The sequence below is a fragment of the Lolium rigidum genome, unplaced genomic scaffold (genome assembly GCF_022539505.1).
Source record: "Lolium rigidum isolate FL_2022 unplaced genomic scaffold, APGP_CSIRO_Lrig_0.1 contig_58534_1, whole genome shotgun sequence".
NCBI classification, from domain to species: Eukaryota; Viridiplantae; Streptophyta; class Magnoliopsida; order Poales; family Poaceae; genus Lolium; species Lolium rigidum.
Genome location: NW_025901050.1, coordinates 41961 through 57042, shown reverse-complemented (window position 1 = coordinate 57042; position 15082 = coordinate 41961). Strand labels below are relative to the sequence as shown.

Here is a 15082-nt window from a genome sequence, read left to right as displayed (position 1 = left end):
CGGAACAGGGAGTGACATGACACAATTCGTTACACTCTACAGAAGAGAGGTGTGCTGCTTTACCTATAAAAGATCAACATCCTTGTTGCCAACCGGGTGTATTGTTCTGTCCATACTTCTCATCTATAGGAATCAACTGCTGACCAAAACCAATCACTGTTCTTCTCCACGACCTCACGCACCTTCCCTTTTGTAGTCGAGCGTTTTATGTACGATCTTGACGAAATTTATTATTAGTCATAAACCCAAGTGTAATTGAACCTTCACCATCAACTCATGCCATAGTTCCATCACCCACCACATAGTCATACTCATAATATGAAAAGTAATATTGATTTTCGATGCAGATTGATACGAATAGTAATTTTCAAAGACTTTGATAATAAATAATCAAGGACATACACAAGCGTTAACCTTGCCTTGTGACTGCGAGATAATGAAATTCAAAGTCTCGGCTTAACCTTGGACCTTGTATTCTAAAAAAAATACAGTTTCCTAATAACACATTGTTTTGAGAACCAACTTATGATAATAAGCATAATTATGACATGCTTTAGGGTTTAAGTTGTTGTTCCCCTTTTTTGTGTTTTACCATAGAGTTATATAAATTAACTTTATTTTAGGGTATTTTATAATTCATTCAAATGATTTGAAGTGTTTTGAATGAATTTTACATTCATTATGATTTAAAAATTTGAAATCATGTTTGAAACCATAGTTTTGGAAAAATCTTTTATCTGTTTTGAATTTTGTCAAAATGACCATTTTGCCTATAGGGCTTTTAAACTCCTCTACATTTTCATATATTATCAAAACCTCATAAAATCTAATAAAATTATATTTGAACTCCTTGTGTATGTGGACTCTAAAAGAGATTTTTATTTATTTTTATGAGTTACTTTTATTTTTTGGCTTATTTTTGGCATTTTCTTTAATCATCTATAAATAGCCATGGACCCACCAACCCTGACCCTCACTCTCTTTCCCACTCGCTCGTCACCGCGCTCATGCGACTCCTCGTCGCCCCTCGTGGCACCTCCGCCATCACCGCTTGATTCCAACGAGCTCCGACAGCTATGGCTGTTTCCATCGGTCTCCAACGACTCCTCCCGCTCCGTCGTGTTTGCTGGTCCGGCTCGAGTTGCTCCTCGCGACCTCACGTGCTCTCCCCCAACCCTAACCCTAATTAGGGTTTCGAGGTTGCAGTGCTCCTCTGTGTGTCGTCTTCTTCCTAGCGGTTGTGGTGCTCCTCTTGTATGTCATCGCCATCGTTCGCATGTGGCTGGTGGTTGTGCATGCGCCACCATCTTCGGTCGTTGTAGAAACGTTACGCCGCCATTGCATGGAAGAAGTGGATATTTGCATCACCCTCCTTGATGGCGTGAAACTTGGCCCGCTGCCTCTAGTGTGTGGCATGGAAAAGGATGGAGGAAGCAAGATATCGTTGACAATGCATGCATTATGTATCATTTATTTTCATATCATATAAAATTAGTTTATAATGTTATTTGTATCCATCATTGCGTTAGAGCATCTCCATCGATACTCCCAATAGCCAGTCAAACTTTGCATGCACAAGTTTTGCCACACAGTGGTGCCAGTGTTTTGACCAAACTATTTGAGATCACCAAATGAAAAAAAAAACACAGCTTAGATCATGATCGACACAAAATGCATTGACGTTATTTTTTGGGATACTTGGAAGTATAGGTCACATGCATTAAGGATGGAAGAATTGTCCATTCGCTTAGCAAGGGTTGTACAAAGGTCATGTCGGAGTTGCAATGTCGTACTTGAAGTTGTGGCAGATTATGATCTTTGGATTTGACATATTTATTTTGGCATGGTGGAATCTTACAATGATATCAGCGTGTTGCAACTCTTTCCGGTGTTTGCAAGATTTGCTCAATGTCATGCTTCAAAGTACAACTATAAAATCAATGGTTACCAATACACCAAAAGTTATTACTGATGGCATCTACTAAAAATGTTCAACGTTTGTGAAGAAAGTCTTCAACTTTTTAGGTTAAAAAATATATACATTTAATGTGCTCCAAGCTCAATTTTATATTATTTGGTGCCCTGCTCTTACCTAATCGAGAGATTAAATGTGGGAGGTCATGAATGGTTGTGCTTTCATGCACGACCTGATTGTCGAGAGCAAGTGTGCTACTGCGATGATTGAGATCACATGTTGTACGAGCATGGCTCTCTTGCTGAAGTTGATCACCAGGTGCTAGCGAATTCGCTGATTTTCTCGACATGCTTGCAGAAATCCATGACGAAGTTGTTCATCGCCAACCATATGATGATCTAGTTGAACTCGTCGAATTTTAATTTACGTATGGATTATTTTATTTCTTCCTGTTAATTGTTGTGGAGCTAATTTGTTTAAAACCCTAAAATATGGTTGATTTTTAGTTAGAAATATGATAGTTTTACAAAAATTATAGCCAAAAATCTGCTGGAGGTACCTATTGGCGTCGCCGTTCCCCCAATATCTCCGCAATGTTTGTGCGATCCCAATAGCGGCCAGCCCGAGAACCAACTCGTGGTTGGATGGTTAGGAGGGTAGTGTCATCTTAAAAGCCGAAATATTCTTCATTGGTAGGCGACGTTTTCGTCGACAACGAGGCGCTCGTGGTGACTTCGTCAATCTCAAGAGCCATTCGACGATCACCCGTTGAACGAGCATGTCTCTCTTGTTGAAGTTGATCACCAGATGTTGTTCGGGTCTACTATTTTTTGGCATGCTTGCGGAAAAATCCATGATGAAGTTGTGCATCGCCAATTGTAAGATGATTTAGTTGAGCATTTGTGGATGCTAAAAGAAACTCTTGATCCAGTTCAACTTGTCGAATTATAATTTACTTATAATGATGTATGAGTTATCTTTTTTTTCTGTGTTAGTTGTTGTGGAGCTATTTATGTGTTCAAAACTATGAAATATGGTTCATTTTTAGTTACAAATATGATAGTTTTGCAAAAAATAATCTACTGGAGGTACCTATTGAGATCGCCGTTGCCCCAATACATCCGTAATGTGTCGTGGCGATCCCAATAGCGACCAACCTGACACTGACACTTGCCACATGTTAAAACTGCCGCTCGAAATGCTTTTAGGAAATTGAAGCTGCATGAAACATAGGGCTCGTATGATCTAGCGGTATGCAACGAAACTGCAAACACATTTGCTAAACTGATTTTCATTTCATATGTATGTGTCCCTACTTAGAAGTCACAAGTCTGTTCTCAAATAAAAAGAAAAGGATGTGTATATGTCTCAGTCGACAGAGGTTTCTTAAGTCTGAGTCACTTTAAAAAAGTGCAACTACGGTTAAAAAAATGTGCTACTCGAATCAGTTGCACTTTTCTAATAGCTAGAAAAGTGAATTGCACAGAAAATCTAGGTCAACAAAATGAAAGGAGCACATATATACACGGATTACAATTCACTCCAACCAATCCCCTTACACTCACAAGCCAAGTTTACAACCCAGCATCATTGGATCTTCACCCATGCCGCCTCGCTGGGCACGCCCTTGGCCACCACGAACACAAGGTAGTACCCCGGCGGGGCCAGCTCCGGCTTCCCGGGCGCGTCCACGGTGACGCCGTAGCTCCACCCGTCGGCGACGAAGGACGTGATGGCCAGGATGAGCAGCCGCTGGTTCATGGAGTACCCATGGGTGGTGAAGGGCGGCGCGTACATGGTGACCATCACGTCGGCCTCCACCACGGCCGCCACCGGCGTCCGGAACCTGAACGGGAACCTGGTCCCGTACCGCATCCCATCCTTGGGAACCGACCGCATGTCGATCTGCGGCCGGTTGGTGGCGACGTGCCTCTCAAGATACGGCGGCGAAAACCGCTCGACGCGCACCTCGGTGGGGAAGTCGACGCCGCTGAAGTTGTATCCGGCGTTGGTGTTGCCGCCGGCCACAAGCACGGTGGCGTCGGGCAGCAAGGCGGCCGTGGAGTGGTAGAGGCGTGCGATGGTGGACGCCGCCAGCGGCCGGAACCGGGACCCCAGCGGCTGCCCCGGCGAGTAGAGCAGCGGCGTGAGGACCGGGTACTTGGCGAAGCCCCACCCCGCGCACCCCCTGTTGGCGCCGTTTAGAAGGAGCAGGTCGCCGGTGGGGAGGATAAGCATGTCGCCCATGACACGGGCTACCGGCATGTCCTCCGTCGCCCACCGCGCGTCCTGGTTGGCCAGGTTGATGCGGGCGCAGTCGCGGAGTGCCACCATGAGCTTGTCGCCGTTCTCGCCGACCTTGAAGGACGTAGTGGGCGCGCCGCCGCAGATGATTACCTCGGGCTCCGGGTCGGCGCCGCCGTGGAGCTTCCCGCCGCGGAGGTCGAGCGGGAGGAGCGCGGACATAGCCGAGGCCGGGTAGCTGCGCGCGCCTCCGGGGAGCTGCGGGATCTCGCGGATGACGAGGTCGGCCTTGTGGTCGAGGATGATGCCGCGGTTGTTGGCGAAGATGAAGATGCTGCCGTCGGGGAGGAGGTTGACGAACGGGTACAGGTTGTTCTCCACGTCATCCGTGGTGTCCCGGAGGAACGGGAGCGGCACGGACTGGTGGTTGAAGAGCCCGGGCTTGGGCACGAACTCGTAGCTGAAGGACCGGCGGCCGCCGAAGACGGCGAACCTACCGTCCGGGAGCACCTGCTGGGTGGCGTACCAGCGGCCGTCGGCGAAGCTCCTCGGGTGCTCGACCCAGTCGCAGGTGTCGCAGGGCGAGAGGTACCTGACGGCCTTGTCGCCCTCGAAGTACCCACCTGACTGCACGAGGTTGCCTACCGCGTCGAAGCCCCCGGCGGAGCACCAGGTGTCGGTGAGGATCTTGAGCGGGCGGACGGCGCCGTTGTTGTAGTCGAACTCGACGGCGTGCGCCCAGCAGTCGGTGGTATTGGGCTTCTTGGCCCTCGGGTCGACGCGGCAGTTGTCGAACCTGAGGCGCATGAGCGACCGCCCCGTGGTGACCGTGTCGAACATGACGGCGCGGCCGTGGCGCATGATGGCGAGGTGCATGGCCGAGACGCCCGAGTTGTCGCTGACGATGGTCCAGGCGCCGTCGGCCTTGTCGTCGCGCGTGTTGACGCGGAGGACGGTGGTCTCCGTGGAGGCCTTGCTGGGAACGCCCGCGTAGGGCACGCGCGTGAGGCCCATCGTGTTGGGCCGCGCCGCGCCCTTCTCCTCCACCTCGGTCTGCGCCACCCCCGGCTTCTCCGGCACGTCGTCCGCGCCGCCGTTGCCGGTGCTGCCAACGCCGAAAGGGTCGAGGATGTCGCCCTCGGTGCGCGCGCGGAAGATGCTGAACGGGTCGAAGAAGGCGTCGACGGAGGAGGCGCGGAGCAGTAGGAGCGCCATGGCGAAGACGGCCGCGCGGAGGAGGGAGGAGGACCCGGCCATGGCGGTGGCGCCTCCTTCCCGGCCTCCGATCAGCTTGCTCGAACGGGTCTCCTGCTTATTGGAACGGAAGGTAGCTCTGTACCTCCCTGTACCGCCGGACTCCGGCCAGCGTCCGGCTGGCTAAAGCTAAAATTGGTCGTCGCCGCGGCCGGAATCCCTCCGATCTCTATAAATAGCACGGCGCTCGTGGCTCGTTTTACGCGGTAGGAAAATGCAACGACGCCGCGTTCAAATATAGGCGCGAGCCGCTTTGTTTTTAGCATTCTTGTTCGTAGGTGTGCTCTGCGATTCCGCGACGGTGCTGGGCTGGGCTTGAAGTGGACCAGGTTGACTGATGGCCCAGCAAGTATCAGACTGGATCAGGTATGGCTTCTTGGGCCACGCGCGCCGGATCTGTGGCCGCATGCGTCTGCTGCGTGCAACATTATTTTCAGGCAGTCAGGCACGTGTTTCCTATTTGATGCCCATAGCGAACATTACCTGGTCTAGGCATACCGCTGACACTGTTGGTTGAGAGCTGGGCCACGGCCCATATCATGGTGGAAAGAGATGGAGACGGAGCCCCGAAGCCCCGATCAGGCGATCAGCGGAGACACGCCGGAGAATTCAAGGGAGGGTGTGTAATTTTTATATGACGCTTCACGCGTCCGTTACCGCGTTGACGCTCGCATGGGGAGAGACCTGAGCCGTGGACCATTTGGGGATAAAAGCGCGACCAAAGACGAGGAAGAAAGGCGATGTGATCACCGAAGATGAAGAAGAGGATGTGCTCATGGCCAAACTCGCCGGAGATGAGGAAGAAACTTATCTTAGGGGGTCGGGTGCAGGGTGTTCGAGGTCACCGACGAGTACTTAGGTTCGAGGAAAGGGGGTTTAGCAGGATGCCTCCGGTAATGGACATGAAGTGAGCTGTGGTGGATGAGGGTGGAGCGGCAAGGCAACGCTCGATCGCAACTGGCATCGGAGGCGGTTTGGTCGATGGTAGAGGCGAGGGTCGAGGGAACGCGGTGGGATTGTAGAGAAAAAGAAGACGAGGGTGCGATACTAGGCCGCGGCCCATGATGGATGGCGTGCGTGTCAATACGGTTTCTAGCGCTGAAGGCGTCAAATAGGACCGTCTGGGAGGATTGGTGCAGTGTGGGTGGGGGCTCGCCGGAGTTGGAGGAGCTTTAGAAGGAAGGTTGGGACTATGATAGACCGACAGTGACCATAACTCGAGTAGGATGGGGTGTTGAGGCGGCTGCGGGAGCGCCTTCGTCACACCTATCGAACACATGTACACGTACACCTGGGCATTTCTCGGGCCGGGCCGGGTTTCGGGCCAGGCCCGAAAAAGCCCGAACCAAAAATCCCAGGCCCGACCCCGGCCCGGCCCGACCTTCGGGCTTATAAATCAGGCCCAAACCCGGCCCGAACAGAGAAAAGCCCGGCCTGGCCCGACAAGCCCGGCCCGAACTAGGCTGAAATCACATTTTCTGTAAGCCCGAGCCCGGCCCGGCCCGACGTTCGGGCTCCAAAATCAGGCCCGAACCCGGCCCGACATGCAAGCCCGACCCGGCCCGGCCCGGGACTTTCGGGCTGACTCGGGCCGGGCCGTCCGGGCCGGGCTGCCCATGCCCAGTTGTATGTACACGTAAGGATGCGGATTTATTAGGCTACAAGCTTCTGTATATCTATCATATGTTGTATAATTAAATGATGCCAGTTGAAATTAATTAATCATTAATTATTACCGGGAAACAAAATGTAGTGGGCAAGCTAGCTCCGCGTCATCGATCGATCGTGTGCTGTGTTATTTCGGATATTCTTCCCTGCAAACAAATAACTACTACGATTCGAAGATTGAGATCGATCGGTGCCGGATACGGTGTACTTGTCGCGTATCATCAGACAATTATATTCTACTATCACCGATCGAGCTAGCAATGATCAGGTCAGGGAAAAGGGTTAAAGGGAGTGCATGGAACAAGGATGTACGATATCCTGATGCATCCATCCGGCCGCAATGGGATAATATTAGACACCAGAATTAATACGTACCATCGTACTCCTTTTGTCCAAAAAATAAGACGTAAACATTTAACAAAAAGTTAACCTTTTCTATTTCTGACCGGCTTAATAGGAAAAAAACATGAACATCTACAAAAAAAAAAAATCAATATTCCATACAGTCACGAGAGTGGATTTTGTACTTACACGGATGGGTGTGGATGTTTCTATCACCGCCGGTTTATTTCTCGAGATTGCCGTGTTAGATGAAAAAGTAGCTCTCTCTCCTCCCTTAGTTTAGTTTAGTTTATTTTCTTTTGTATTATAGATGTTGATATTTTTTATATATTTGATAAAATTTAGTGTGCTTTGACTTTTGGGTAAATGTATGTCTTACTTTTTTCTGGAAGGGAGGTACTATAATTTATCTATAATAAAACAACCTTGCTTGGAGTATACCTCAGCTTAAGAACATCACATTTCAATGGTTGTAATTAGAGATAGAGATGAAAATTTACATTGGTGATCGATATAATTTCATATGTTTGGTAGAAGGGAATGGCATTTTAAGCGGAATTGGGCGTGCCATTTTGTTACCGCCGGAGGTGTGTGAGAATTGAGATGGATTGATTTACAGAGAACATCTTTAGCACGAAAAGTATTTTCGCAACTAGTTTCTCGTGCATCTTATATTATCTATCCTATATTTTTCATATTGTGAGTTTTCAGAAATCGTGAAACGATTCATGGGTGTAAGTCATAAAATATAACATGCATATGCAAATCTCAAATTTTGCGCCCTATACAACAACAAATAATCATACATGCACATGCTATTATCTCAAGCACTATTTACTCAGATCTCATCTTGTTTTTCTACATTACAAATGGCCATACTTTTGTATGATCTTTTGCAAGTACACATGATAAAGAATTGCTAATATATAGGAATTGTTTCATACTTTTGGAAAACTAGAACATGCAAAAGAGAGGAGAGAGAGAATATGGGTTACATGCAACTAGTTGCAATAGCATGGGCTCTTCATCATAACATGTGTTATCATCTCCAACTATTCACTCATGGATTGTAGCTCACCAACAGAATAAATAAGCAAACCTCTACAGTTCCAAGCATAATGCAATTCGATACTGAACATGTGAGTAAGACAAAGATGCAACATCTCCGTTTCTAATCTCTAAACAACTCCTTCCCGTGAACTCCCATTCTACTTCCCACTTGTTGTCAAACACGTTGAGAGTTCGAACACCATTGAAATAAACCTCCATGTTTTCTTTGATACTAGAATATGCATCCACACCTAGTAGTTTAAAGAACGATATTGTTAATGTACATAAGTTTTTTTTTGTATGACACACAATAAATAGTACTCCATCCGTTTACTATTATAAGATGTTTTAGTTTTTTTTAAATGCATGTATGTAGATGCACTTTAGTATGTACATTGCTCATTTTGGTTGTAGTTAGTTTACATTAAAGTATCTAAAACATCTTATAATAGTGAATGGAGGAAGTTTTTTTCAATGTTAATTTACAGATTGGACATGCATGACCCCACAATGAACGAATCCTATGTTTTTTTTGTCGAAAAGTATCAATATTTCATCAATCTTGGAACTCCATGACACCCATCTTCACTAAATGTTGTGAGACTCTATACATATGATGGTTCATATGTGTATGCACATCTGCATTACACTCCATGTTTCTCAAACTAAAAATCAATATTGGGCATGCAACAGGGATTTTATAAGACAATTAGATCACTTGTGGTTGCATCGGTGTTCCAAAATGCAATTGCTCATAAGAAGATGACTAGGCATGTCTGAACATATATCTATGTATGCATGTTCCATTGAATTATTTTCAAATCATGAAGGAATTCATTCTTTTGGATTCAACAATCACATGATGCACACAACTATCATATTGTTTCAAGAATTCATACTCCCTCCGTCCACAAAATGATTTCTCAACTTTGTCTAAATTTTCATGTATCTAAACATATAAAGGACACAAACACATCCCATCATGATCCTTCAGAAGCTTAATTATAAACAAATCTAACTTCCAAAAACATGCATGCATAACAAAGCAGCTGTACGCGCTGTTGCCAACCTTGGCAGGAAAAGCCCGCCTCCAGCGACATCATCATCCATGGATGCTATATTGTGTGTGTGTATATCAGTATATATAGGGGTGCATGCATGTATATCAGAAGATAATATACTACACGTACATTCGAAGTCCTCCGAGAGCACGTGTTAGACCCATATAAGCTAGCAAGCTTCCCAGCTGCATGCATGCAGAGATGGCAAATTAATTATACGGATGCACACGTACTCCACCAAGATATATATTCCTTGTCATCATTATCATACAACAATAGCTAGGTGCAAATGGCAATGGGAGCTCTATACCTACTAGACCAGCTTAGCCTAGTTAGAGCAGGTCTAACAGGCCCCTTATAACCCGCCCACCCCGTAAAATTCCGGCGACATACGGGGCAGGCGCGGTTTGGGCCGTCTAGCAGGCCCCGTATTCGGGCCGCCCCGTTTCGGCGGAATACGGGGCCCAGGAAATCGGCCCCTCCGCCCACTATTTATACTGGCCGCAGGTGCGAGTGAGGGGTTAACCCCTCACTCGCTACCCTAGCTCCGCCGTGCGCCGCCGCCGCCTCCACCCTGCTCCGGCGAGCAATTACTTTCTCCCCCGCGCCGCATTCGACCCCAGCTCCGGCATGGACGCCCGCGGCCGCAGTTGGCGCCTCTCCGGCGAGCGGATCGAGGCGATCCCGCTCGCCGGACAACGTGGTGGACGCGTGGCGCTTGAAGTGCAAGCGCTCCGCCGCGGGTAGCCGTCGTGCGGCCTGCAAGTACGCCGGCGCGTACTACATGCCGGAGAAGCTCCAGGACTTCGCGGCCGGTGGGCGGTGGTACCGACAGGATCCGCCGCTCAAGCCTATGAGCGGCGCCGAATTCGAGGCGTGGCGCGCTGAGTGGGAGCGTGATCGCGCGGCGAAGGCGGCATGGGCTGTGCGCATCGGCAGCACCAGCGGCGGAGGAGGCGGAGGCGAGGAGGAAGCGGAGGCCGGCGAGGAGGACGCGGCATTACTGCGGGCGTTGGCCGAGTCGGAGGTGGAGGCCGCCGAGAAGGCGCGGGCGGAGGCAGAGGAAGAGGCGGCGGCCGTCGCCGCCGTGGCTGAATTCCAGGCGAAGGAGGCCGCCGCCAGGGCGGAGGAGGAGGCTGCCGCCACCGTTGATTTCGTGCCATACATCATCCTCGAGTAGCTAGGATCGCTATGTATATGTATGATCCAATGTATGATCAATGAAGAAGAACTATGGTTTCATTTTCCCGGGGTTTTAATTTTTAAAAATACAGGGCCAAATACGGGGTCTGCTAGACGGAATGGTTGAGCAAGACGCACTTTTGGGATACGGGGCGAAAAAATAGCGTTATACGGGGCAGAGAAATAAGGGGCCTGTTAGACATGCTCTTAGACTCTCTGATTCTGCATCAGAAACATTAATCTTGAAATGAATGGCCGTCGTGCAAACTTTTTTTTGGAACGTGAAGAGCATATACATTTGTACAAATTAACTAGCTAGCTAGCCGGCATCACCAAATCAATCACTCAAATATATGCATGCATTACACAAACTTATTAAGCACCCCGCAAGCTCTTAAGTTCATGTGCCATCAATGAAGATAGGGATCTTGACGTGTTTGATTTAATTAACTAGGATCATAGCTTGAGCTCAAGGTCCACATCTTGTGGATCATCTGAGTTCATACTCTCCGACCATTGGTCTACCGTCAGCGAGTGACTTAGGTCGTGCAGTCCCTTGAAGCCAATGGGGACCTGTGGAAGAAGTCCAGCTCAATAAAAGTTGATTGTATAACAACGAAATCCCAGCATGTCCATGTATTTTGTAAGAAAGAGATGGCACTCAGATCATACTTAAGGAGATTAGAACCTTGTACCACCATATTTGGCAGCAAGTTAAAAATCATAAATGCCAACAGGTATTCAAACCGCGGTATTAAATCGTTATCTTCATGCAAAGGTCGAGAGAACAAAACAATCTTTCTCTTTAGAAAAAATCTAATAATCATTTCAAATGTAAGAATCTAGTGGATCAGTCGAGCTTCAACATGTGCAAATAGATGACAGATCCACAACGGTATAAATACCTCGGGCTCAAAGAGAGGCAACGTGGCGTCGCTAGTCGGATGAGAGTAATGTGGTACTACTCCATAGATAGCTGCTCCATGGTAATTCGGCGACGATCTGATGAATGTTGGATGAACAATAGCGTTAATTCTGTCCGAGACATTATTTGCTGTTTATTTAGATCGTAGTGCATCCTTAACCACATGCTGATTAAAAATAAGTACCTGATTATGGAAGTAGTTGGTGGTGATTCGCCGTATCTCATGTCTCCTGATCTCCCTCCATTATAGGCCATCTAAGTATGTTACATAACAGGTTAGGTCGCACTACACTGGGCATAAGATATGCAGCAAGATAATAGGGCTATCACGTGCACATGGGAGAGAATAAAATCTGATCTTTGGTTGCAATGATACTCTTGTTCTTCTCTGCGGCTTCACACTTGGTTATATAGGATCACTCATCCTTTCAACTATCCCCCCAAAACAATGCAGAATAGAGTATCACATTATATAAAATGATTTTTTATACGCATTACTACTAGAAAAGTACCTATGTGGGGGAAATTTTAAGCATTGGAAACAAAACTAGAAGTCAATAATTAAGATGGATTTTGTGTCCAACTTTCTCCGATATTGTAGGGTACTCATTATTTATTACTCAATTATTTCTTCTCAAATCTCAACTAAGTTAGTATCAAATTTGAATGATCATGCAAATCTTTAAATTGACCTAGCTAAAGATAGAGAAAATAAGCACTCTAAAAACAATTAACCAGGATTTTCTTTGGTTAATATGACTCCACATCTATTAGCATGTATATTACTTAACGGATACACTTGGCGGCTAAAATTCAATTTACGTTCAAGTAAAAAAATAATGTATGTAAGTACCACAAGTTTTTTATGGATCAGGATGGATAAAATTTGGACGTTCGTAGCATCACCTATTAACTCGTTTTAGGATTTGAGCTACTCAAACATTCTTAATTTTGTTATCACTGCTTACCAAAATATTTACCAACGCAGATAACATTAATTATTTGATGTTACTATAGATTCATTATGAAATATGTACTTTCGTAATGTATAATTATTTTTAACGTAAGCAATATATTTGTATAGAGATTCACGCTCAAAGTTTAAACTTGAAGATATGTATATGACCAAACCGACTTGCAATCGTGTTTAATCACCTAAAGTATCACAAATGAGCGAACATGCATGCATCTATAATCTTGAGATATTTCTAAATTGACCTAGATACATCCCTGCGAAAAAGAAAAATGTAACCAAACTACAGAGGAGATAACAACAATTGGGTAAACGTCTTGGTAAATATAAGACATGTTATGTTTTAGTAAAATAGTAGTACACCGAATACACTTCAGTGAGGAATTAATTTCCAGTTCAGTAAAAGTGCATATACCGCAAGATTTGGATGGATGGGGTAGGCCGATGGAACGTTGATGTTGTTAGCATGGAAGGAGGAGGATGTTGGCGGCGACAGTGAGTTTGACGACCATGCATCTTCCTGCTTAATCAAATTCCATAAGTACATCAAATCAGAAACCAAGCACCCAATAACTAAGTATAGGTCTTAACAAGATCAGATCAACCAACTAACACCGCAAAAGTAATTAAAGATCTACCACAGGTCAGCTATGCATGAACATGCGATCAATAATCACCTGCAGGTTGAAGCTACCGGCTCCATGGATCGAGGATGGAGGTGGCTGTCCGGCAAGTGGAGGGTGGTGCAGGTACTCGGCCATTTCACTCTGCAGCCTGATCTTCTCCAGCTGGGCGACGCCAAGGCCTCGCTGCGGCTGCCTCGGCTTGTCGACGGAGCTGCCGCCGCTGGTGCCTCTCTTGCCTCTCCTTGACCCCGACGAGGATGGTGTCGACCTCCCCCTGCCCCACTCCATGATGTCCCCAAAGTTGCTTGCACTCATGGATTATACCCAGGTAGCTACCAACAGACAAGACCTAGCTAGCTAGCTAGAAGATGACCAAAAAATGGGGGCAGTACAAGAAAATGGAAGGGGTAGAGAAAAGTAGAAGCTGGGAGATGTTGAGAGGCCGGCCTCTTAAAGTGAAAGGGAGAGATCGCCTTGCACGCTCAGTATCAATCCCTCTTATTAAATGGAGAATCCAGGCTGCCTAAAAGAAAATTTGATTTCATTTTTTATGTTGGGATAGCTATATATGATGGCATGGCCTTCTTTAGTTTATGCAATGAGATCAGTACCATGTGACCCAAATAACGAAAGAAAAGGTAAAGGGTCAAGATCATGGACAATCCCCTAAATGCTACTAAGTAGTCCAGTTTCTTCGGACAAGGCATTTCTGAACCCGAGTGTAGATGCTCCTGGTATAATAACAAATTCGAAAAAATAGCAAAAAAATTCACAAAAATCTGAAATTTTTGAACAACGAACATGAACAAGTGTTCTATGTGCACACAAAAAATCTCCAGAAAACGACATATGTAGTGGTTTGTGCAAAAAAGATAAATTGGAGTGATGTAAGAAACAAATCTAGATGTTTCAAACGACACCGCATTTTGTCTTTTTTGCACAGACCAATACATATGTCTTTTTTCGGAGATTATTGGTGTGCAGTTAGGACACTCATTTATGTTCATTGTCAAAAAATGTCAGATTTTTTTTTGAATTTGTTTACTATTGTTTTGATTTTTATTCAATTGGGAGCATCTACACCCAAGTCCGGAACTGTTTTATCGAATTTTTTCTATTTGATCATCCTCGACCTCGGCATCATATGATACATATACACAACAATATCTCATTCATGTGCCTGTGCTGCCCAAGGCTCCCACCGCAAATGGCATACAAACGGATTTTTTTTTTGCCATACCAGGGAAAAATAATCTTTGATGACCTGCTAGCTTGCTACTCATATAGAATCTCTGAACACAAATAAACCACCAGTAGAAAATACTCTGTCTAATCCTTTTCACAATTTGTATCAGTATTTTGAACTTTCTTTTACTGATACATCCCTCTGATCTTGAAATAGAGTCCAGAGCAGTTAGATAAGATATTTGTTTGGCGAATCTCGGTAGAAGTTAATAAGTCTATTACTTCCATTAAGGAGTTGGAGAAATCTCGTAATACTACTACTTGAACTATGTTTAGATGGCCGATATTTACTCCATGTTTAGATGGCGGATCTTTGCCGCCACTTTATGTGATCCTTGATCTGTAAACTGTTAATACTACTTGAACTATGCAATAAAATAAAGGCCGTCTGCATCATTTTGATGCATGGATTGGAGCTTTGAGCTCCCATTTAAGAAAAATAATACTCCCTCCGTTCCTTTCTATAGTGCCTATAGATTTTTGACACGGAAATTAGCGCAAGAGTATTTTTTACACAAGACCCCTTGGCTGAACGATTTAAGATCAGACTAAAATTAGGGAAATCGATAACTTCTTAACTTATCATAACAAATCGCA

General features: G+C 45.9%; 2 protein-coding genes across 2 annotated transcripts; both read right to left on the bottom strand.

Annotated features, from left to right (window-relative positions):
- Positions 1 to 3502: 3502 nt before the first annotated feature.
- Positions 3503 to 5416, bottom strand: LOC124681885 (aldehyde oxidase GLOX1-like). The gene has a single exon (XM_047216663.1). The coding sequence runs from the start codon at positions 5414 to 5416 to the stop codon at positions 3503 to 3505; it is 1914 nt and encodes a 637-aa protein (XP_047072619.1).
- A 5756-nt stretch (positions 5417 to 11172) lies between these two features.
- LOC124681893 (protein SPEAR3-like) lies at positions 11173 to 13555 on the bottom strand. The gene is made up of 4 exons (XM_047216671.1): positions 13292 to 13555; positions 11826 to 11896; positions 11622 to 11718; positions 11173 to 11289 (listed from the first exon to the last, which is right to left on the bottom strand). The coding sequence occupies exons 1-4, from the start codon at positions 13553 to 13555 to the stop codon at positions 11173 to 11175; spliced, it is 549 nt and encodes a 182-aa protein (XP_047072627.1).
- Between the last annotated feature and the right edge of the window lie 1527 nt (positions 13556 to 15082).